The sequence below is a fragment of the Lactuca saligna genome, chromosome 4, assembly GCF_052625555.1.
Source record: "Lactuca saligna cultivar CGN05327 chromosome 4, ASM5262555v1, whole genome shotgun sequence".
Taxonomy (NCBI): Eukaryota; Viridiplantae; Streptophyta; class Magnoliopsida; order Asterales; family Asteraceae; genus Lactuca; species Lactuca saligna.
The window spans coordinates 15429402-15454539 of record NC_136420.1 but is presented as its reverse complement, the minus strand read 5'-3'; the positions used below and the strand labels follow the sequence as shown (position 1 = coordinate 15454539).

The following is a 25138-nucleotide window of genomic DNA, read 5'->3' as shown; positions in this document are numbered from 1 at the left end:
CAGATTGTCTTTCATCAAGTCTTCTCTTCTTTGAATGAGGTTGGTCAGCTTGTGGAGGTATTACACTAACAAATGGTTCAGTTGTAGGAGAAATAGATATAGGAGGGGAACATCCCACAACTATCTCCATTGGAATCGAAGTTGACACCATCTGCTCAGAAGTTGGAGTAAGAGTTTCGCTTGACTTCCTCGTCTCAGTTGTCAGCAAAACACCATCATCGACATTTTGAAAAATTGTGTCAAGAATCTCATTGGACACAACATTAGCACTACTAGCTAAAGAAGCCGCGATATCATCATTATCAAATCCCGTAAGATCAAGATCTTCAAATGAGTCGTGTCTATCATCACCGGTAACCATTTCCCTTTCATCTTGTCTTTCAGTCGATTCGTGTTCATGACTATAAGCACTTTGGTCTTTCGGAGTTGGCGAATCTTCATCATCTTCAGTCACATCTATTACTATGTTTGCTGGAGTCGAACCCTCAGTAGTTGTTTTCTCAGAAGAAGTCGGTTCTGACGATTCGTATGTCACTGGCGTCTCATCTAATTCTGTAAACTTTCCAAATTTCTCCAATGGATAACGCCCTCGGAAGACAACTTTTCCTCTTCTATTTTGTTTAATGAGTCCCGCAGTGTGTGGACCCAAAGATTTCATATCCAAAGTGTCTCCCGCTTTTCTAACTTCAGGAAACTGCATATCAACAAACACTTGAATGAAGCGGGGATATTGGAGAAAGGTATCCCTCGTAGAAGCTCGGATGTTTATTACAAATTCCTCTAGGATGAACTTCGAGAAATTGAAATGAATTCCTGCAGCCAAAGACACCATCGCACCAGTTGTGCGTTGAGAAATTTCATCAGCCCCAGTCCTTCTACCCGATATGCAACTCACGAACACATGAGCCAGAAATCTCCAATACGGATGGAGCAGCTTTTTCAACGTTGGCAGGTAGGTTCCTTCATAACTCATCCGTCGTAGTATTCTATGAACATCTTCGATACCAATCTCCGTCGGATAGTTAGGTTGATCGTCAATCAACAACGCCTCTCGATCAAAGCTTTCATTGATCACGATGTCTCGTCCTTGCACCTTCGCCGCAACCGTGAAATTTCCATCATCATCCATCTGCGTCCTTGCCGTCTCCCAAAATTCACGAACAATGTTCTGATATATCACCGGATTGACTGTTAATGCTGATGCAACACAACATTCACGCAACCTGTGAACCATTGATAGCATATCGGAATGTATGACAGGTGGATCAGCAAGAACGATTGCCAGATTGTGCATGTCTGCAAACTTGAGATTTGCCATTTGCCTGCACTCAAACACAATTGTAAGAAACCGACACCAACAATAAGACTTATTTTGACCAAAAATAGGACAATAAAAAAAAAAAACTTTTTAGCAATTTGGTTCTTGGGCCGTAAACTCTAGTTTACGGCCTAAAGAACACTTAAAAAAAAATCTTTGGTTCACGGTCTAAGGAAAAAAAAAACACTACGCAATCGTTACCAAATCTATTTACGACCAAAAGAAACATGAATTGAGAATTTGTTCTTGGGCCGTAAACTCTAGTTTACGGCCTAGAAATTACTTTGAAAAATCGATGCGCAGTTATCACTGAAATCTTTCAAATGATCCAAGACAGTTACACTCGAATTCACGGGCCGTAAACTGGGAGTTTACGGCCTATGAATGTTTACTCCGAAAAGTGGCTAAAAATCGACTATTTTCTTTGAGATAACAAACGATAAGCACATATTCGTGAACACAAAGATAAATAGCATCATAATAAAATAACATCGAATCGAAATCGTCAACTTTCAGAGTTTACGGCCTATGCTTACGGCCGTAAACTCCTCGACTCGGTTTTTTTTAATTTTGACACACAATGCAATGGTGAACTGTGAAACAAAATACATATTCGAGATCTACACGATGCTACCTTCACGATGATGTATTTGTTTTTCTGAAAATCGAAGGTAAATTTTTCAGCAACTTAAGAGCTTTTGAGAGCGAGTTTGCGGCCGGAAACTGTTGAGTGGGGAGATTCCGGCCGTGAACTCCCCTTTTTTACTTTTTTACCTTTCTACCTTTCTTACCCTCTTACCTGATAGCTACCTAGTATTTCCAATTTTTCGCCAGTTAATTTAAAAAAAACTTTTGAGGATTAATTTAATTTAAAAAAACTTTTAAAATAAAAACTAATACACCATAATTTTAAATGCTAGAAAAATAAAACAAATTGAAATAAAATAAAAAATAAAAGTAAAATAAAATTAAAATAAAATTTGAAGTTGCAAAAAAAAATTAAATAAAAATAAAATTAAAATTAAAATAAAATAAAATTAAAATTAAAAAAAAAAAACTTTAACTACTACTTCTTTTGTGATGCTTGGATCAAAGTTATTGGTCGGCCTTATTCTACTTATCGGTACCCGTATCTTCACATCTTCGTCTGACCGATTGCCAGTATTGTGGTCCACTTAAGCGCGAAGGATTTGTGACATTTTTGGACCTTTTACCAATGACATGATTCGGGCATATACCTAATTGTAAATTTCTGGTAATTATGGTAACTCCTAAATCTTAAGTGAAATCACCTTATGAACATTTAATTGACTACAACCAGGGATATTGTTGTCCACCTAAATCGAGCAGCAAGATCTACAGACAATCTGTATGAGTTCAATTTTTAGGTGTACTGGAACGTGTTTCCCGCTTCCTTATATGCCCCAGCCATCAAGAACTTCCAGAGTACTCCTTACACCGGGTGAGCAGACAACCATTCAGAGAGAGAAGAGATACATAATTCTATTGCTAACTACTTCAGAGGGGTTGAGAAGAAGAAGATTGCATATGATGTGTACCAGGTCGGATTAGAAGTCGCGCAAAGGAGACAGCATATGGCTAACAGATGAGAAGTTTTTCACACATATATTTCATACACATATATGTTTCCTACAGAGAAATAGAGTTGCATATGTTGTGTACCAGGTCGGATTGGTAATCACGCAATGGAGACAGCATATGACTAACAGACGGAAAGAAAGAAAACGATTTTCTACAGACCTAATTTATCGGAATTTACCAGTCGCCCCATCCAACCGGAATTAAGGATAGAATCCGCACATCGAGGAAAAGTTAAGCCACAGTTCCAAGTACGAGTTCAATTAATGTGACGAGTAGATTCTCATGTTTATCTCCCTGCTCAACCTATCCGAGCGTCGTCATGTCAGATTAAACGGATCTAACTAGGTCAAAATTTGTCGAGTCCTCAAATTCATTAGGTTCAACTTTCCTAGTCAAGTCTCTTTTTAAGATCTTTCGCGCCTACCAGCACATCGAGTACAGAGCGTAGACGATTCAACTTAGGTACGTTACGCCGATTCAGGTTGTCCTTTATCACTTATTAATATCATTTCCCATCACAATACTTACAACCGAGATTGTTAACAATAAAATTTAAAATGCTGAACTGAAATGACACTATTTTTGGAATTTTTTGTGTAATTTTTGTTGTTTTTGGATTTTATTTCTCCCCCTAAATTTGTGCATGGGTGAGAATTTAAATAAATAAAAAATGCGCAAATTTAAACAAACCTAATAAAAATTCAAGATATAGACTAATAAAACAAAAAAAATAAAAATAAAAATAATAAATAAATAAAATAAAAAATAAACAAAAGAAAAAAACTTAATCCTCAAAACGTATCATTTTCAGAAATCCCACAAGCACACCAAAACGAGCTTTGTTAAAAGGCTTTGTGAACAAGTCAGCCACATTGTTATCAGTGTGGACTTGTTCGATTTGAATTAAAGATCGTTCATAACAGTCTCTGATAAAGTGAATTTTAATATCGATGTGCTTGGTTTTAGAGTGTTGGATTGGGTTCTTAGCAATTTGTATGGCGGCCTCATTATCACAATAGATAGGGGTTTCTAAGTAATTCAAACCGTAGTCCAACAGCTGATGTTGGATCCAAATAACTTGAGAACAACAAGCTGATGCTGCCACATATTCCACCTCTGTTGTCGAAGTCGAGACAGTGTGCTGCTTCTTGCATTGCCATGAAACTAGTCTGTCACCTAGGTATTGACATCCTCCTAAAGTTGATTTCCTGTCAAGCCCACAACCTCCATAATTACTGTCAGTAAAAGCATAAAGATTAAATTCAGAATTCTTCGGATACCAAAGACCCAATTTAGGGCTTCCTTTGATATATTGAAAAATTCTTTTAACAGCAATAAGATGAGAGAGTTTAGGATTAGCCTGATAGCGTGCTCATTGACAAACTGCAAACATTATGTCTGGTCGACTTGCAGTGAGATACATAAGGGATCCGATCATCGATCGATAAAGAGTTTGATCTACGGGTTCGCCTTCTGGATCTGGAGTCAGGAGAGGTCGTTCAGCCATCGGTGTTGAAGCAGATTTAGCATCATGAAGTGCGAACTTCTCAAGAATATCTTCCACATACTTGGCCTGATGAAGAAGGATGCCGGTTGAATTCTGTTTAACCTGAAGCCCCAAAAACATGGTCATTTCTCCCAAAGAGCTCATTTCAAATCTTTTCTTCATTACATTTTCGAACTCCTTGCAAAGTTGTTGGCTAGTTGATCCAAAGATTATGTCGTCGACGTATATTTGAACAAGTGTCTGGTCCTTGTCGACATGCTTTATAAACAATGTTTTATCGATAGTACCACATGTATAACCATGTCCGAGCAAATGCTTAGTTAGAGTTGCATACCATGCTCTAGGACCTTGATGTAGCCCATACAACGCTTTGGCCAACTTGTAAACATGATTAGGAAATTTCGGGTCGACAAACCCTGGAGGTTGATCAACGTAGATTTCTTCCTTCACCTTGCCATACAAGAAGTCAGTCTTGACATCCATTTGAAAAACAATAAAGTTCATATACGAAGCATACGCCAAGAAGATACGAATAGCCTCCAAGCGAGCTACGGGAGCATAAACCTCAATGTAGTCCTCGATTGTCGAAACCCGTGAACTACCAGTCTAGCTTTGTTTCGCACAATGACCCCTGAAGCGTCCTGCTTGTTACGATAGACCCACCGTGCGTCAAGAGATTTTTTACCCTTTGGTAACTCAACTAACTTCCAAACACCGAGTTTTTCAAATTGATGCAATTCTTCATGCATTGCATCCACCCAGCTAGGTTCATTTAGAGCCATTTCTACATTCTTGGGCTCAATTTGAGAGATAAAGCAAGAATACAAACATGTATTCACGTCTCCACTTTGACTTCTAGTTTTAACACCACTATCTAGCTGGCTGATAACGTTCTCGATCGGATGATCCCGTTGAACCCTAGAGGGTATTTCTTGGCTGATGTCATTGATAGAGACAGGTAGAGTGTGAATGTTAAGACCTCCTTCATTTGCTTGTTGAGTAGAACCAGATGGTTCTGCAACATACTCATCTGTAATAAGGTCAGGAAAGAGTAATTCCATCAAGGTTGAAGAGACAACGGAAGCATCATTTGGAACGAACTCTTTCTCTAATGATATGAGAGGTCTCGATTCAGCATCAGAAGAATCAGTGTGGTCTGATTGAGGACTGTCATGTTCCAAGAACGGCCTCCCCTGAGAAGTAGCAGAGGACTTTTCCGAAGATGTTGCAAAAGACTCCTCCTCAATTGCAGCAGAAGGCTCTCCCTCAGATGAAGCAGAAGGCTCCCCCTCAGATGAAGCAGAAGATTCTCCCTTGCGTGAATCAGAGGACTCCCATTCGGTTGAAGCTTTAGACTTTCCTTTCGATGAATTAGAAGGTTTAGATACAGGCTTGTATACAACTTCTTCGTCTTCATCTTCAGAGATACTCTTCCAATGCGAATCAGTTCTGGATATATCATTTGAATACACGTTTAAGGATTTAAAGAGTATCGTGTAATCAAACAACCAGTCCGGACCCACTCTTGCGTCTGTCTCATTCTCTTAACCAACGCACGTCATAGGATTCCACAATCTGTTTGGTTTTCTTGTTGTAGACTCTATAAGCGGTACGTGCAGCATACCCAACAAAATAGCAGTCATCAGCTTTGGCATTGAACTTCGGATTAGCATCTAGGTGAAGAAGGGTGCAAGGACAGCCAAATACTCGAAAATGGCTGACTGACGGTTTGTGACCATAGTAAATTTCATATGGAGTTTTCATTTGAGCGTTGTTGATGAGCACGCGATTCTGAACATAACAGGTAGTGTTTATTGCCTCTGCCCAAAAGAAAACAGGAAGCTTGGAATCACACAGCATCGTCCTTGCGGCATCTTTAAGTGTTATGTTTCGCCTCTCAGCAACACCATTTTGTTGAGGTATGTGAGTTGAACTAAATTGACGCAGGATCCCCTTCTCAGAGCAGAAGTGATTGAGAACAGAATTCTTGAATTCTGTTCCATTATCAGTGCGAAGTGCCTTCACCCTTTGATTGGTCTGATTCTCAACAAGTATGATGAACCTCTTGATCAATTCAGTGATGCCAGCTTTGTTGGATAGAAAGAAAACCCACGTAAAACGAGAGAAATCATCAATCACAACTAAATAGTAAGAACTTCTATTGATGCTTAGCACATTCACTGGACCAAATAAATCCATGTGAAGAAGTTGTAGAACCTGACTTATTGAGTTAACTTGCTTTGGCAAATGTGGCTTTCGATGATGCTTTCCTTGAGCACATGACACACATTTCTCAAACGTGATAAAGTCTTTGACAGGTAATCCAGGGACCATCTCATTCTTTGCAAGACGATTGAGATTTTTGGCGTTAGCATGACCTAATCTTCGGTGCCACAACATTGCAGTTTGCTCAGAGATCTTTGAGAACAAACAAGTAACTTGCTCTGGGAGATTGCTATTCATATCGATAATATAAGCATTTCCATCCCTTTTTGACTTTACGAGAATCCATTCTTCAGGGATGACAAAGCTTGGCTTTAAGATCATGCATTCCTTGTCAGTGAAATGCGTAGAATAGCCCTTATCACAGATCTACGAGACACTTAGCAAGCTGTGTTTTAGCTCTAAAGCAAAATTCACATTTTCAAAACTCAGAACTCCATTTGATACCGTGCCCTTTTGTGTAATTTTTCCTCCATCTCCACCCGCAAAAGAGACGTATCCCCCATTAAATGATTGAATGTTGTCCAATTGGGTGATGTCTCCTGTCATGTGCCGGGAACAGCCGTTGTCGACGAACCATGGTCTGACGACATTTCCCCGCAACTGCCCCTGCAAAATGTGCGGGTTTAATTAGATTTGGGCACCCAGGTCATGATCTTCCTGGGTGATCCCGATGCCTCTTCAGATTTATTGCACATGAACTTCTCTAAGGATTCAGATGATGCATTGGGAGTAGATTTGGGCTTCCATTTATAATTAGGTTTTTTGAAAAATTCAGTCAACTTTGTCATTTTATGTCTAACAATCTGCTTAAAGCATGTGTTATTTCTACTAGAATTGGTTGAAGATCCACTATTGCTTTGGGATGAGCTTGACCTTGGCATGGCTATGCTCCTTTTTGGTAGACTGTTCGGGACAAGGTGATTAAAAAACCTATTATGTCTGTGAAAAATATCCCTTTTTTTATTTCTTTTATCTACCCAATCATCATTTCTAGAGCAACTTCTAGAGGAATTTATATTTAAAGACCTTCCTTTGAACTCGTTCTCTCCTCTTGGAAGATTATGACTCACAAACATTCGATTAAGACAATTTCTAGCAATATGGCCCTTAGTACCACAATTAAAACAGATCTGATTGTTATTGTTAGAACTTGTGCTGCATTTATCAGATTTGTTTTCCCAACAAACACCCTTGCTTGTCTGACAGAAACATGCAATGTTATTAGGTTGTGAGGCAAGTGAGGGTGCTATATTTATTAAGGGTTGTGAGACTAGTGGTATCTTAACATTTTTATCACAAACATTCAAATTGTCAACCAAACTGTTTAAAGATTTATCAGAAATATTAAAAACACTCAAAATTGTATCAGAGGTAGCAGCTACTGTATCATAATAATTAAAAACACCACAAGAGATATTGTCACTTAAAGCATTTAACAAAGAATTGTCTTTATTTAAAATGAAAGCTTCAGGTTTGGACTCGATTTTATTTTCAGAAACACATCCTTCAACTTTGTGCTTTGACTGATTCAAGGATTGATCTGCAGGAGAAGTAGAAATGTTAGTACTTTCAACATTAATAAATCCTCCCGAAACAAAACCGGAGGGCTTGCCATAAGTCATAAATGATTCATTGACAATCTCTTCTTTGGACAGGGGCTTGGACACATATGAATGATTGAAAGGAGGGAGTACATGATTATACCCTAGACCTTTTGATTGATTCCTTTTAAACTGCATACTTTGGTCTATCATATTTGCAACCACCTCACTTGAGAAATCATATTTTCTAACATCAAGTTTGGCGGTCTCAAATTTTCCTTTCAAGGATTCAACTTCAGCAACCAGTTCAGCATTTTGTTTGACTACATAATCATAGTTTTCACATTTATTGTTGAAGTCTTCCTGGAGTCTCCTAAAGTCTTTAATTTTTTATTCTAGTTGAGCTTTAAGTGGTTTTTGTCCTTTTCGAAGTCGGTACCCTTCATATCTAAGGTCTTCTACGTCTCTTATTAATTTGTCATTGAGTTCACGAAGAATCCTAAGATTTTCTGCTTCATTTCCTAATGTCTCAATTTTATAATGTAAAGTTTTCACATAATCTGCACAAGCTTTAGAGCACGACAGAAGACTTACCTTGGACGAATTAGGTTCATGTGAAGAAGATACCATCAAGCTAAATTGTAGCTTCATCATATTGTCTTCAGCTACTACAGTCCCTGCTTGAGTGTCATCCCTTACTTGTGCTAGATGAGCATTTTCTGGTCCAGACAAATTTAGAGCTTGTATTTGATCATCCCAGTCAAATGATTGTGCAACCATAGCCTTTTCATTGTTTGCTTGACCACTGCTTCGGTTGTTCCCAACTGCAACCATTGTTCTGTCATTATTAGCCCTTCTATCAGGGTGTGGGAAATCACGAGAAAAATGCCCTGGCTCATGGCAATTGAAACATCGAAGCTTTCCTTTGTTGAATCCAACCTTCTTGTCAGCGCTCATTCCCCAATTGTTCTTCCCTGTCTTTTTGGCAAACTGTTTTGCCCTAAATACAGCCATGTCAATTTGCCATGTGATGTCCATTTCCTCAATGTCCTCCGGATGGATTTGATCAAGATCTGCAAATAACAATTGAGGTGGAAGTTCTCCAGCTACAATAGCATTGTAGCAATTTACAAGCCCTGCTGCAAAGACAAGGTTTTCATCACCCTCCTTTCCCTTTGATGAGGAAGCCACATTTGAGGATGAAACAGTTTGGGTAGACATGAGAGGCTGACTTTGTGGGTAAGGAATGACCGGTGCAGAGGAAGATGAACCTGCAGGAGTATAAGAGAAAGAAGAGAGAGCATTATTAGTTGAAATTCCAAGATTGGCAGCTGAGTAGGAGTTCACATGATTGATCTCTCACTGCTTGTCATCAATATCACACGCTTTGATGACAACCATCACTTCAGCTAGGGAAAGGCGATTGAGATCCTTAGTCTTCTTAATTACTGCTACATTCATGTCCCAAGATTTTGGGAGTGCATTTAGTAGCTTCTTATTAATTTCTGACTTTGTATAGAAGATCCCTGCCACAGTCATCTCTGTGTTGAGAGTTGTAAATCGCTGCAGTTGAGCTTCGAGAGTCTCTCCGGGAACATAATTAAACATATTGAAGCGTTGTCTCAGCATATCTTTGCGACTTTCTCGCATGTCTTCATTTCCCTCATATACTTCAATGAGAGCTTCCCACAGTGCTTTAGCAGAAGTATACTCTCTGAATCCTTGAGCAATGTCTGGAGATAAAGCCATAGTCAAAATGGCCAATGCCTTTTCTTGTTCTTCTACACTCTCAAAGTCTTCATCAGTGTAGTTTTCGATTTTCTTGTCGACCACCTGCCCCTCCACTGTAGTGGTGATTCTGACTGGATCCTTTAAAACACATTTCCAAATCTTGAAGTCCTTCATCTTTATATACTTTTCAATTCTATATTTCCACTCGGGAAAACCATCAGCGGACATAAGTCTTGGAATGCGCGTGGTTGTACCCATCACAGCATCAAGTTCTTGGTATTGAGTTGAATTTTGTGTATCCATTTTAAAAAATATATGTAGTAAATTTTAAGGCTGTAAATTTATTTGACCGTAAACTTTCTAGGCCGTAAACACTCTCTACACCGTAAACTGGAGTTTACGGTCAAATTTATTTAGCTAAAAAAGTTTTTATTTTGAATTTTTAAATTCAGGAATTAATTTCAACTAATATATAGTAACTGACTTAGCCGTAAACTTGTTGGCCGTAAACCTTAGGCCGTAAACTCGAGTTTACGATCCAAAGATACCTTTTGATTTAAACTCCGAAAATTAATGGTGTAATTATCGTTTAACAGAAAATCGATTTTTCGTGAATACTCGAGTTTACGGTCAATGAAAGTCAGATATAAAAGTTCGATTTTTAATTTTTAAAACAACTCAATTAAATGCCAGGATCAAAATTTGATCACGAAGGCTTGAATGATGTGTAAAATAATCGTTTTCGTAGAATGAACTTGTGGCTGTGAAGAGGAGTTTACGGCCGTAAACTCAGGCCGTAAACTTCGAGAAACTTTGATTTTGACTGGAATGAATCCTTCTATACTGCTGTGAATATCGACTTAGTTGAAAACGCAGCTGTTGAACGTCTTTGACACTGGTTTTGCTCTGATACCAATTGTAAAGTCCCAAAAAACAGATCTACCAATGATCAAAGATAATCACAGATGCAAATACGAATTAATAAGCAAATATAGAACAAAAATACCAAGCTTGCATACGCTTCAATGCTATAAAACGTCTGATACAACTTGGGAGAATACAAAAGTATCAACAACAAATAAAGACTGACACAACTCCCTATTTATAAGCCTGACTTACAACCGTAAGGTGTTTACGGCCGTAAGGAGTTTACGGTCGTAAATACATTCCAACCGTAAACTCATGACAAAACAATCATAACTACACATCTACTTCTATCAACTACTATGCCTAGACCAAACCACTATACAGGGTCTTTCAATACCCCCCCCCCCCCTACAAGGGTTAACTCAAGTCCAAGTCAAATTCAAGGTCAAACCCTTGTCAAAGTCAACGTTGGTCAATTGTCAACATCCAGTTGACTTGACTTGCCGAGTTGGTCCCCTAACTCGCCGAGTCCCCACTTCCTCAAGATGCTAAAACCTTGACTATACTCGCCGAGTCCAACAAGAGCTCGACGAGTTCTCTTTCAACCAAAACATTGGTACCTTCTTCAACCGAATCGCCGAGTTCATCATTGAACCCATCGAGTTCATCTTCATCCGAATGAATGTGTCTAGTCTATGACTCGCCGAGTTCTCCTTGAACTCGTCGAGTCCGTCTTCATGGGGTTGGGATATTTCCTTGAACTCGCCGATTTGGCTCATATACTCGTCGAGTTCCACGGTTTTCATGTTCCTAATGAGCCTAGACAACTAAGTGTTTTTCTATCCTAGCACCTGGTTCATCACCAGAAAGTATTTGATGGGCAAAACGTCTCGACTCGCCAAGTCCTATGAACGACTCGTCGAGTCCCTCTTGGTCCAAAACTATACAGTCGATTTCAGTGGGTCTTATAGCATCAAAATCATAGATTTGGCCTCCTAGGGTCCATTTTATACGTAAAGCTACGAACTTGATGTCCATGCATGGGGTTTTTGGCTCAAAAGGCTCTAAAATGGGGTTTATATGGTGCATGGGCTTACCATGGCCAAAAAGTTGGCACCTTTATGCCATGGGAACCATCAATGGTTCCAGATCTGAAGTGTAACTCCATGATACACACCCAATCCCGAATATGGCCTTACAAGGCTTAGAAAACGGAAGAAATGAACCCTTACTAGAGATATATGAGTTGGATGATCAAGGTTGAAGCTTTTTACCTTGAATGAACTAAGAATGAAGCAAAACCTTTGGACCTTCTTGCTTCTCCTGGAATCCCCAAGCTTCTACTTCCTCTTCAAGCTTCAAACCACCACAAAACAAACAAAAATGGCTCAAGATCATTCAAACAAGGTTAGGGTTTCAATTTAGGGTTTCTCTGAGTTGGGAGGGACGATGGAGGCTGGGTTGAGACGAGATAAGATGCTTAAATAGGGTGCAAACCCTAAATATTAGGGTTTCATCCTAACAGCTTCTACTCATCGAGTCGGTCCCCCGACTCGTCGAGTAGGTCACTAAAGTCCCCGAATATTGTCGAGTCTACTCGACGATTTGGGCCTCCAACTTGTCGAGTCCCAGAGAAAAATATGAAATTACTTGAATTAAATACGTACCAGGAACCGGGTGTTACATCTATGATTTTAAGAAAACTCTGATGTCATAAATATTTTGAAAAGTATTTGTAAACACTTTATGGTTTTGGAATGTATTTAAAAAGTTTAAATTTACTTCGATTTTTATGAATGTTGCAGCTTTTTCATCAAAAGAGTAGTTAATTTTTTTACCTGATACATTGAGGCTGAGTCCCAGTCATGAGACTTAGAGTCCTTTACAGGTTGAGAAAGGTCAGTATTCAAAGTATTGATGATGTTCCTTGGTACTTTAGTATAGGACTCATTAATTTTAGCCATAAGACACTTACCTTTTTTAACTTCATCATAAGAAAGCCTTTATTTGTCGAAAGTGGTTGATAAGGTGTTCATCATCTCTTGTGCAGTTGAGCAGCTGTGAACCAATCGATAGACATGATATGAAAGAGAGTTTCCAATAGCAATCGTTGCCTTCACGTCAAGGTTTTGAATTCTTTTCTTTTCCTTGTTGTACCCATGCACAAACTTTTGAATTAGACCACCAAAAGATGTGTTGTCGTTGGAAGATGTATAGAGGCGATTTTACCTTTGTTAATGACATCAAACATGCCATAGTCCATGATCTCAAGAACGTCCATACCCTTTGATTTCCATGCAGCAAAGTTGTGTTCATCGAAAATATGGATCTTGATAACAGCTAGATGACTTAGGATTACATGAGGAAGACATGGTAACTTGATGTATCATAAACCCGCTCTGATACCAATTAAATGGTTGTATCAACCGGATACGCTCAAGTATAAACAATAAAGAAAAAAACAAAGAACAAAAAACAAAGAACAAAGAACAAAGAACAAGATGATCACAAAGATACTTTCACTAAGAAAGAGAGTTCTCACAAAGAGAACACGTCAAAAAGACGACACCAAGCTCTATTAGGGTTTAACCCTAATAGTACAATATATATATATATATATATATATATATATATATATATATATATATATATATATATATATATATATATATAATTACAAAAAATGAAGATCCTACTATTTTGGGGGTGTAACTAATCTATGTAAAGGTCTGATCCTAATCACTAAGATTACGGATCATATATCTATTCTATATATACATATAATAACTATCTAATATACAAATGATCACTAAGATCATTGGGTTCACATTGACGTTGATCATACTTATGTTGGCGTTGATGCCAATGTTGGCGCTGGTAGTCAGCGTTTAGTGTGTTTAACTCATCAGATCATAAGGTGTGACCTTGCAGGAAACACTTTGATTTTCATTTTTTAAGTTTGTTTTAAGATCAAAACTTGTTAAAATTATGTTCTAAGTTAGTCATGTTTGGCTACTTTCACATATCATTTTTGGTTCTAGACTCTACTACTTGTTGTTTGGATTGTCATGTGAAATGAATTTCATGTTGTTTATCTAGTAATCTTTGATTTGGTTTCATTATGTGTTTGATTTGTACTTTTTTCACGTTACCAATAATTAAGGCTTATATCATTCTTGTTAGTCAAATAATGAAATTCGTAAATGTTTTGTGATTTGAAGTTAGTGACATACACTTAATTGTTTTCAAATAAATCAAAATGAGTGTAATCAAAGATTAAATGTTTTAACATTCCAAAGCATATGAGGAACATTAGACATTTTTGTTAACAATTTCATAAAGCTTAAAGTCTTTTGGTGATTTGATCTAAAAACTTGTTTAGATTTAATCAACTAATTGAAGTTTACTTGAAGATCATGTTTTAAGTAAAATACTCTTGGAAATTATGAGATATTAGAGCATATTAATATTTTAATTATCAAACTAGATCACATATGAATCGATGTCATAACATATCCAACAACATAGTATTTGAATGGGATTTGGAATCAGAAATGTATTTTAGTTATGAATTGTATCTTTAAATTGTCTATTAAACATTCATAAAAGAATAAGACGAAAGAACAACATAAGAAATAACATAATCAAAAACATACCAGCAAACACCACGAGTACCACTCCTGAGTCCTATGTAATAAGTTGATAGGATCTACCCTTGACCCTATAAGCCTCAGTTATCCCCTTTCGTATACCCATAATCCTTAAATGTGTTGGCGTTGGTGTAATGACCCAAAATTTAAGTATTGACTAAAGTCCATTCAACATGTAAGAGGCCATTTTTGACATATCCTCTTAAGCAAATTCAAGAAAACAAAAATAAGAAGTGTGATCCTATGTGTTCAGGTGAACACGTGTCACGAGAATGTGGTGTGTGGTAAAATATAAATTGTGATGCGAGTGAAAGTTTGTTGCGACGCGAGAAAGGTGATGGACACAAGTAACACTCGAGTTCTGGTTATGTTTTCCTTATTTGGTTATTGATATTTTAAGTCCAAGGAAGGTCGAAGTAATGGACGGAGCATGATGGAATTAACTGTAAAATATTTATGTAATTTCCCACATCGTGGCGCGGCCTGTGAGGCTTGCGATGCAATTCTTGCTGATTGGGCTAAGGCCTTAGGCCTCAGGATTTGGGCCTATTTAAGGTCCATTACGCAAGCATTAGTATCCAAGTCATATATAAGTGTCTAAAACATTCTCAAGAGTTTTTTTTCTCTCTCTCTCTCTCTCTCTCTATATATATATATATATATATATATATATATATATATATATATATATATATATATATATATATATATATAGGGAAAAGTGAATATACCCTTAAGTGTATATAAGCTTAGGTACCCAAACACACCATAATACATCATCTTGTATCATACAATACATTCTACTTGTCCAATATTCTTATATTTTAACTTCTAACTTGATTTACTTCCAAATTTTTTATAAATTACCCATTTATCTTCCTCTTACATAATTTTATTTTCAACTACAATATATATAGCCTAGTATGTGTTTAGAAAAAAGATGTGATGTAAGAGAAATATAATAATGAAATTTCGAATATCTTAAAAGTAAATCAAGTTAAGGTTGAATTTCAAGAACATTATAATGAATATATCAAACAAAATGATATATTATGGTGTGTTTGGGTACCTAAGCTTATATACCCTTAAGGGTATATTCACTTTTCCCATATATATATATATATATATATATATATATATATATATATATATATATATATATATATACATACATACATAACTGAGAATGTTAGTACTCATAAAGTTTATACACATCAAGTTTGTCAAATCTAGTTAACAAAATCCCTTCATTAGCTAAAGCACGAAAGTCATGTTGGGTGCTATAGGACCTTGTTGTTTCAAGTGATTGGAAATGATTGAAATTGAGTATTTGGATATTGGAACAATACAAACAACATATATTGTAATGAATTGATAAATTGGATATAGTATTCTCAATAAATAATTGTTGTTTTCTATATTAGCATGTTTAATCCTTCAATAACTTGGTTATTCTAAATGTCCATAGTCGTTCATAGTTGTGGGAGCATCTGTGAGGTAAGACTAATATGAATAGATTGGTTGATTTTCATGGAGATGAAAATAAAAAGAGTTGCTACCAACTTCGTAGGTACTTTATTGGAGAACAAGTATTGGACATGACCCGTATCAAAGTCACTTTATGGATCGTAGTCATGAATGATGTTTTATTAAGGAAGTATATTTGTATTCTTCGACCTAAGATACATATTTTGGACTTGAGTGTAGGAATTTTTGTGATTTGACATGGTTTAACGTTGTTTCATAAATGGCATTTAGAAGGGCCAAAGTTGGGTATAACTTGAACTACATGACGGGCGTATGTAGTCAAGATGCAATTTGTACCTCTTATTCGTTGAGAGTTAGATATCTACTTCCTTATTAAAAGTTGAACACCACATGAGATTGATCGCGATCCATATCTGTCACAACTAGCCTTTTTGCTAGGAAATTTTGTACTCTTGTAAACATCATTTATTGTGATGCCTATAACTCTAAGTTGATACTATGCACTACGGTTATTCAATGACAACAAACTGAATCAAGGTTCACAAGTGAAGTTCAAAACTCTATACAAAACATTCCAATTAGTTAATCATGAGTTGAAAACCCTAGAAATCTTGGTTCAAGTTCACTATGAACTAGGATCCTCTTATTGGGCCTAATGGACCCATAAACCTTCAACTTGACTACTTTGGGCCTAAAATCCCTAATTGGGTTCTAATTTGACCCACATTCATAAAACTTAACATTTTGGGCCATGTGGGCCATAAATAATTCCAAATTGCCCTAATGGGTCGTAAACCCTCTTAATTGGGCTTCATTGGGCCGTGAACTCTCCTAAGGGCCCAATGGGCCGAAAAATAATTTTTGGGCTTCATAAATTCGAACAAGACCAAAAATAGACCAAATCACTTCATCCTCATCTCTCTTAAACCCAATTGTAGGCCCATTATGCATATAAACAAAAAAAGAGGAAAATCTTGCACTTGACACATCATTGTTGCATGGTGGATTCCCATGCAACATCACCTCACATACCCTCTCTCTATTCTCTTATTATCAGCCGAAGCCCCCCCCCCCCCCTCTCTCCACATTTTCACTCCAAGTTCATTCAAACCTTCCCAAGTTCCTCTCAAACTCAAGAATAAACTCACTCATTTTCTTTGCAATTTTTGTGACTTTGGTGAGTAATCGCAATTGTTCTTCATCCAATATTATCTACTTGGTAAGTTGTCATAATCCTTGAGTTATTAAATTCCACTTTTAGCTAAGAACACACCCTTACATAACATTAATTCGTGATCTTGCTTCTTAGAACCCATCTAAGCCCCAAAACTTCTCAAGTAGCTTATTAAGGCCGACAATCACACCATCTCCTTCCATTTCTTCTTCAAACCGAGAACAACAAAGCAATGTGAGTTCATACCCTCTTTATTTTCGGTTTTATATGATTTTTAGGGGAGAATACAAGTTACTATGTGATAGATCTAAGTGTTATGCATGTTATGTGTGTATTTCTTGATTTAAAATGTGATTATGTGTGAAAACTCTGTAGATCTCAAAATCTCTATCCAAAAGTAGTGATATTTGTAAACTAAAACATTTCTTATAGCTTACTATAAAGATAAATGTGTTAAAAATGTGAAGATCCATGAGAAACTAAACAAAATCTTGAAAAAGGACCATTTTTGACATATAAACAAAAAGTTGAGGTTTTTAGTTTATTTTTGGTTTTTAGAATGACTAAAAGATTCATGATAGTTCAAAATGGGTCTTTATGATAATCAAAATTTTCAAGGAGCCAAAAGTGTAAATTTTTGCATAATGGGCCTTGATTTGGGTCATTACAGTTTCTTGGGCCTAAAATGTAAAAATCTTGAATTTTATGGGTCAAATTGTCATTTTATACAAAAATGGGCTAAAAATGTAAATCTTTGGATTTATGGGCTGAAAATGGCACTTTTATTGATTTTGGGCCTAAAATGCTATTTCTACAAAATTTGGGTCGAAAATGCCATTCTTTTTAAAAATCAGTTACAAATGTTAGTTTTATAAAGATTGGGCCGAAATTGTCAATTTATATATATATATATATATATATATATATATATATATATATATATATATATATATATATATATATGGGCCGAAAATGAAGTTTCTAATCAAAATGAGCCGCAAATGTCATTTTAGTAAGAATTAAGCCCATAAAATGAAAACTTTTAAGTCTTTAGGTATTTAAAGTGTCAAATTTTCCAAAAAGGTGACTAAAATTGTATAATTTCAGTCTAATGGACCAAAAATGTCTCTATTACATAAATTAGACATTTTTGTGTGCAAAAACAAGAACAAAATAACGACAAATGGACGAAATACACTGATAACATGTTATTGGGCCTAATACTCTTATTACATGGTTAATGGGTCTTAGGGGTCCATTTAAGTGCATATTGGGCCTAATATTTCCATGACATGTTTATTGGGTCTTTGTGGTCCATTTATATGTTAATTTGGGCCTGAATTATGGATCACATGTGTATTAGGCCTTAGTGGTTCATTTACATGCCTATTTGGCCTGAATTACCCTTTTACATGTTATTAGGCCTTCGTGGTCCATCCACATGCTAATTGGGCTTGGATTAAAAATCATATGTTTAGCTGGCCTTAAAGGTCACTTATATGTCTGTTGGACTTCATACAATCACTTACATACTTTGGATTTGAAAACTTAAAACATATACGTAAATGTTATACATGGTGTGATACAATACTCGTAAACAAGTTAAGGATCTAGTGAGACTTGTGGGTTGACACATTTGAGTGTAAGATCGTAGCCTCTACTTATAATCAGAGTCTCTTGGAGGGAGAGTTAGAGTTTGTGTATAGATCTATATGGGGGTGACACCCCCACGCCTTAGCTGTTCGCTACAGCTAGACTAGGCTAGTTTAGGGCAACAAACCTTACCGTAATCAAACCGGCACCTGAAAACACCAAGACAGGCGAACTAATCATTTTTCAAGCATGGTTGTAATGGCTCACTTAAAGATTAACTCCAACAAAGATTTTGGTATACTTTTATAAATCTTGGGGACACTAAAAGCATACATAGACACTCAGTTTTGGGAATTCGTGATTACAATACTCTTAAAAGCAGAAAATATCAGATTTTCTGGAATGAATACATTTACACATTACTCTTACTTACGACAAAAAATACAGAATTTTCTGGAACAAAATTCATATACATTTCTAAAAACATAATACACACATACATTAATATCTGCTTTTGTCACATTACATTCAAACCATTTTTCAGAAAATATCGGCTTTTCTGGTGTTTTACCAACCATGCAAAAACTTTCATGCAAACATGCTTATGAATTCACCAACATTATTTATGTTGACGTTTTCAAAAATCATTTGTATTCTCAGGGAATCGTTAAGCGGAATGTCAGCAAAGAATGTGGAATTTATTGTATTTTGTTATCATCATACATTTAACGCTTTGGTCATGTAATTTAAAATATTGTACTTGATGTAAACAATGGCAGTTGTATTATATTATGCATGGTAATGCTGATGTTATGTTTAATTTATATTCATTGTGATGATATTTCAAGATGAAGTCATGCACGAGCCCCTGTACATTTCCGCCGTTTGTTTTGGGGGTGTGACAATATCTCATGTTCAACATGATTTTTGAGACAAATGAATAACTGATAGTACACATTTAATAACAATTGTAGCTTTGAGCTCCTAGAATTGGTTGTTAATGAGATGGCACCCTTCGTATATTGTTAGTGCAATTGCCTGTTTCTAGACACCAATTAGTGTCTATGTCAATCTGTAATGAATCTTGTGTAACTGTGAGATTGTTGGATCTATATGTTCAAGAATAATTATTGAATGATATTGTTAATAACATATGATCATATATGATCACACCTTTATCAAGGTGGCACACTTTGAATACTTATTATTAATATGATTATTAATAAATATAATCAAATCCTGTATTTATTTTAGGAATAATTATTGCTTAATGAAAATGTAATTAAAGAGAGAGAAAATATTTATTATATCATATAGTGTGATTTAATAATTCATGTACAAAGTTTTGGACACATTAGTTAACTATGTACTGACTAGTTAGTTAGTTTTTGGTTAAAGAAACTAGCCTAACTTTTTGTCTTCTTGTTTTTTACCATATGACCGAAGTTGTCTAAGGGCATGGGAGATTGTTTGTTAACCTCCCCTCACCTGTCCTCTATGTTTAGTCTCCTTTATATTACTTTAAAATATTCTAAAGGATTTGATTTACTTGCATGAGAGTATATAAGAGAGTGTGTTGCTTGCAAAATGACCACTCGTCTTCCCTTGGAAGAACTCCAAAAATTATAGCTTCTCTCTTCACATCCTCTCTCCATATCTTTTGAAGTAATGTGAAGAAATGTTGCTTAGATGTGCTTCTCCTTTAGTGTTATTTGTGATAAGTACTTACAGACTTAAGAAGTACTTCATATAAAATGAGAATTAGCATTCGAAGTACTTTACTCTTGATGGTGGATATATTATAGAGAAGCTGTTCCTTGAGTTTGGTTATCTTCATCAACGCCCCAATTCCAAATGGGATCAAAAGCTTCAAATGTTATATCCTTAACTTCCTATGGCTGTTATTATCTTTTTAGTTCATATATTTGGATCCTCTTTGTGGTTTTGTTAAAATGCTCTAAAAATAAACAAGTTATTTTAAAAGTTTTCCATTTTCTGTTTAAGTTTTTTTTATAAAAAATATATTTTTAGTTATCAAAACCCATCACATAGTATCATATAAATCAATCACCTAAAGTATGCTAGTACACCTTTAAACTTATAATTGGGTAAGCATAAGGTTTAGTGAGTTAGCAATTTAAGGGGAATACCTTAGTTTCATTTAGCGTACTTAGATCCTTAAGGTGTATTTAAGAAAAATATTTTAGTGTACTTGGACCATATTAAAATTTCACCATGATGACATTGACAAGTTAGATGTATTCGACAAGAAGATTAAAAATGAACTCTAATCACTTTACCAATAAAATTCGGTAGGATATAAGAAAATAAATATACAAGCATTTGATTTGTGTAGGAAGCTCTCAACCTCACAAAATGCTTCTTGTGAGGATTGCAGTGGACTCCAAATACTGACTTCAATTTCTAAAATCTAACCTTCAATTTTTCCCACTTCAACTGCTTATTTAAATTTCTAAAAGAATAGTATTATGCAAACAACTTCAACAAATCGGATGGTCAAATGTGAATAGAAAAAGGAAATTGTCTAGATGTAAACAAAACCAATAGTTCATTACCCTCATAGGTAATTATCTTCTTCATATATATATATCACATAAATTATAACTTGCTACAGTCTGTCATAACTGTCATATGTGAACACTTCCAATAAGTTCGTTGTGTATATGTATACAAAAAAAAAGTTACCCAAATATGAACAAAACAAAAAGATAATTACTCTCATAAATTAATTTAAATTAATTTTCCTATGAAGATGTATGGAAATTAAGATTTTGTAAAGGAACCTTGCAATTGTTCAATCTTTTCTTTCCATTTTAGTGCTCTTGTTTTACTTGTTTGAACTTTGAACCGTATATCATTTAAGACAACCTTTCTTTTATTATTTTGTTAAAGTGTGACATCAAATACAAACATTTGAGTCCGATTTTTTTATAACCTTTGTAGAATTATATAATAGAAGTCAAAAAAAAAAAAGTCTTCACAATCAAAATATTATTGGTATTTAATAATTAATCTCATGTATGGGCCATGAAGTGAATTGACAGAGGCCATCTCAGCTACCATTTTTTTAAAACCAATTTTTCTTAAAACGAACTTAGATTAATCTTAACATGAGCTCATGGTCCTCATTGTCAACTAAGAACTAAATATACAAACTATTCTCCATCCATAAACATCTTAAAACGTTTTTTTTTAGTGTATCAAATTTGTTCAAATAAAAAATGTCTTCATCGTTTAATTGTATAATCGTGTTGTTTGAAGAAAGTAAAACGATTCCCATAGTATGCAAAACACACCTAGTACAAACTCTCTCTATACGCCTTGGGTTGTATTTTTCTATGTACATCTTTGAAATTGATGTAGTGTCAACAATCTCTAAAAACCGTTCAAAAAAAAAGTTATCGCCAACAAAAGTCAGATATTTTCTTCACATTAGCTCCAATTTTGGACATGCAATATATTGTAACGAAGCTCTCAATCTCATCAAACAAGAAGCAATGCAACCCCATAAGTAAAAGCATCCACAAATATTTATTATTATAAGTGTCCAATTTAGGTGAAAAACCAAGTTTTTCAAATAGAGATATAGCAATCATCATCATATTCATCTACAAAATCGGCCACCAAAGAATAAAAGCAATAAAGTTGAATTTAAGCAGATTTCATTACGAATAAACGGACACCTAATCTGAGAAAGTTCTGATCATATCACATTCATGTACAAGTAGAGCTATATATATAATATAATGCAACAATTACTATAAAATATAAATAAATAAACACCAACCTCATTTCACATTTTTGTTCACCATTTGGTCGATAAGCATTTGGCTGCACCTTTTCCACCTTCATGTATGTGAGGTTTGAATGTTCTTATAACCTCCTCATATGTTGGCCTTTTATAATCCACTGCCTATTATTATTATTATTATTGCATGTTTCATATAAACAAGTTTACAATAAATAAAACATGAAGAAAAGATGGATTAATAATAATTATTAACCTGTTCAATGACTTCTTCAGGAGTTGTCCATTTCCACTCTGAAAATTCTGGATCAACTTCACCACTTGCCAAATTGATTTCACTTTCATCTTTTGTTAGTCTCATCAGGAACCTAGTAATTATTTGTTCATGGTGTTTCTTATTAACAGGAACTGATGATTTTTTTATTTTTTTTTTGTTAAGACTTAGAGAGGAAATTTACCATTTTTGTGCTTGTCCATGCCATTCACCTCCTCCCCATAAACGATTCACTTTAGCTTTAACAGCAGGAGGGAAATCGTAAGTCAGCCATTTTGGAACCTAAAGAAAACATACTTTACATTTAGAAATATAATTATCAAACACAAATATAGTATAAAAATTTGAATCTAATTCTAACCTCTGCGATTATTTCAGCAGAAACCACTCCAGTTTCTTCTCGAAGCTCCCTCACTGCTGCAGAAGTTGGCTCTTCTCCCTCTTCAATCCCCCCCTAACAACAAAACTTTTATCAGTTACAAATTGAATGAAAGATATAAAGAGGATTTGTCATGAGAAAGTAAGCCCGAAGCTTTTGAATTTAGAAATCAGAGGAATTTCAAATCATTGATAAACAGAAAGTGATAAAAGTAATCACCTGAGGCATTTGCCATGCTCCGGGTACATTTAACCTTGAAGCCACGAACACCTGTAGATAATAGAAGTGGATGCATCGTTCATTTAAAAATATGAAATCAATAATATATAACACATGATAAATTAAAATTAATCAAGTTTTATCTGGCCCGAATCCAATTAAAGTTGAATGATTGAGAAGTTTATAACTAATTAAATATTCAATCACACAATCTTCTCCAGATCCGATACAAAACCATAAAGACCACATGCAGAGGACTAGAAAATTACATAGAAGATGAATAAACAAATAGAATGAAACTTCATTGAGAAGGCTCATCAATTCATCACACTTTTTTTAAAGAATAAATCTCATCAAACGTTGTTCAAATAGAGCTATCAACCATCAAATCAATCACCTAATAAACCTATTAAATCACTTCCTTACATTTCAAGATACGAAATGATATAAGGTTTTCCTACCTTCAATTATATCATTTTTAAAATATACAAAAAGCACAGAGTCGCAAGCGAAAAGCAAATCATATTTGGCTTCGGTTTCCAAAATCAATCAGAAACGTATATATCTAATTTCAAAACTGAGGCCTTATAAGTAACAGCGGATCGTAATATCAAACACGAATCGAAATAAAAGGAGATGAAATCACTGATATTGAATCCACGTCCAGCATCTACAATACAAAAACTAACAGTGCAATACTAGCGTAGTATGAACAGAGTAATTAACATCCATTAACAAACTCTAATCTCTAAAACTCATAATTGTATTTGCAAATGAAAGTTACAGAAAAAGGAAAACTAGTTACCAGATTATCGGAATTGATGAGACATACGCCGACGTTCGGCCGGTAACCGGCGGGCAGATCGTCCATAGAGTTGATGTTTTTAGAGAGAGAAAGTAAAGAGAGATTGAGAGAGAGAGAGAGAGAGAGAGAGAGAGAGAGAGAGAGATTGTGAAGAAAGTCAATGAAATGTCAGTACAAGAGCGTGTGGGTGTGTATATATAGACTCCGAAAATAGATGCAGGGGAAGAGTCTGTATGACGGTGAAGATGACGGAGGACGCGAGTGAGATTATCGTGCGCACCCTTGAGGTTGAAAAAGAGAGGATCCGATGCTTGCTGCCCCACTGTCTTATCTTGAACCCTCCAGTCGTCTGCTTTAAATCTAAGTCAAAAACAATTTTATCAATTATTCGATTTCGCTTTACCTTTTTCAAGTAAATATCCGCGTATTAGTTTTTTTAAAAGTCATAATCAAGAATATCTTTGTTATAGAATGTTAGGCAAAACATAGAAAGCTTTGTAAAACACATATAAAATAGAATAAAATGGCAATATTAAATTTAAAATGAGAAAATAACCACAACGCAAATATTCATCCCAATATTATATTTATTTTCTTGAAAATAATTTTAGTAAAAAACAATATTTCCTTACTATTTGAAAATAACCACGAATTTCAAAAAATATGATTTTTAATAATTTTTTAAAAATAGTTTTAGAATCCCGACTAGGATTGTATGATTTATTAATTTTATCTCATTCCGATCTCACACATTTTTATTCTTTATATCATCTTCAAGTTTTTAGTTTCTAAACCTTACAAATGTGTCATTTCTATTCAAAAAAAGCTCATGATTAGAATAAAAGAAAGTTCATTCAAATTGGAATTGAAATTGAGCTTAAAAATCATTCATTTAATTCTAACAGAACATTTTAGATCGCAGAAAATCTCATAAAATATTAAAACTCCATACATTCGCCACAAAAGGTTAGGCTCTTTTGCAATCTAGGGACTTT

At 35.2% G+C, this 25138-nt stretch overlaps 3 protein-coding genes across 3 annotated transcripts; all 3 read right to left on the bottom strand.

Annotated features, from left to right (window-relative positions):
• Positions 1 to 4292: 4292 nt before the first annotated feature.
• LOC145039312 (uncharacterized) lies at positions 4293 to 7199 on the bottom strand. Its single transcript, XM_078987378.1, has 5 exons — positions 7098 to 7199; positions 6645 to 6980; positions 5985 to 6464; positions 5267 to 5857; positions 4293 to 4685 (listed from the first exon to the last, which is right to left on the bottom strand). Exons 1-5 carry the CDS (start codon positions 7197 to 7199, stop codon positions 4293 to 4295), a joined length of 1902 nt encoding a protein of 633 aa, XP_078843504.1.
• A 798-nt stretch (positions 7200 to 7997) lies between these two features.
• On the bottom strand, positions 7998 to 9943 carry LOC145039311 (uncharacterized). The gene is made up of 3 exons (XM_078987377.1): positions 9650 to 9943; positions 8789 to 9550; positions 7998 to 8193 (listed from the first exon to the last, which is right to left on the bottom strand). The coding sequence occupies exons 1-3, from the start codon at positions 9941 to 9943 to the stop codon at positions 8182 to 8184; spliced, it is 1068 nt and encodes a 355-aa protein (XP_078843503.1). The 3' UTR covers positions 7998 to 8181.
• A 12415-nt stretch (positions 9944 to 22358) lies between these two features.
• Positions 22359 to 24309, bottom strand: NUDX25 (nudix hydrolase homolog 25). Its single transcript, XM_078989302.1, has 6 exons — positions 24144 to 24309; positions 23339 to 23389; positions 23102 to 23194; positions 22925 to 23022; positions 22723 to 22834; positions 22359 to 22631 (listed from the first exon to the last, which is right to left on the bottom strand). Exons 1-6 carry the CDS (start codon positions 24207 to 24209, stop codon positions 22524 to 22526), a joined length of 528 nt encoding a protein of 175 aa, XP_078845428.1. The 5' UTR covers positions 24210 to 24309; the 3' UTR covers positions 22359 to 22523.
• Positions 24310 to 25138: the final 829 nt, after the last annotated feature.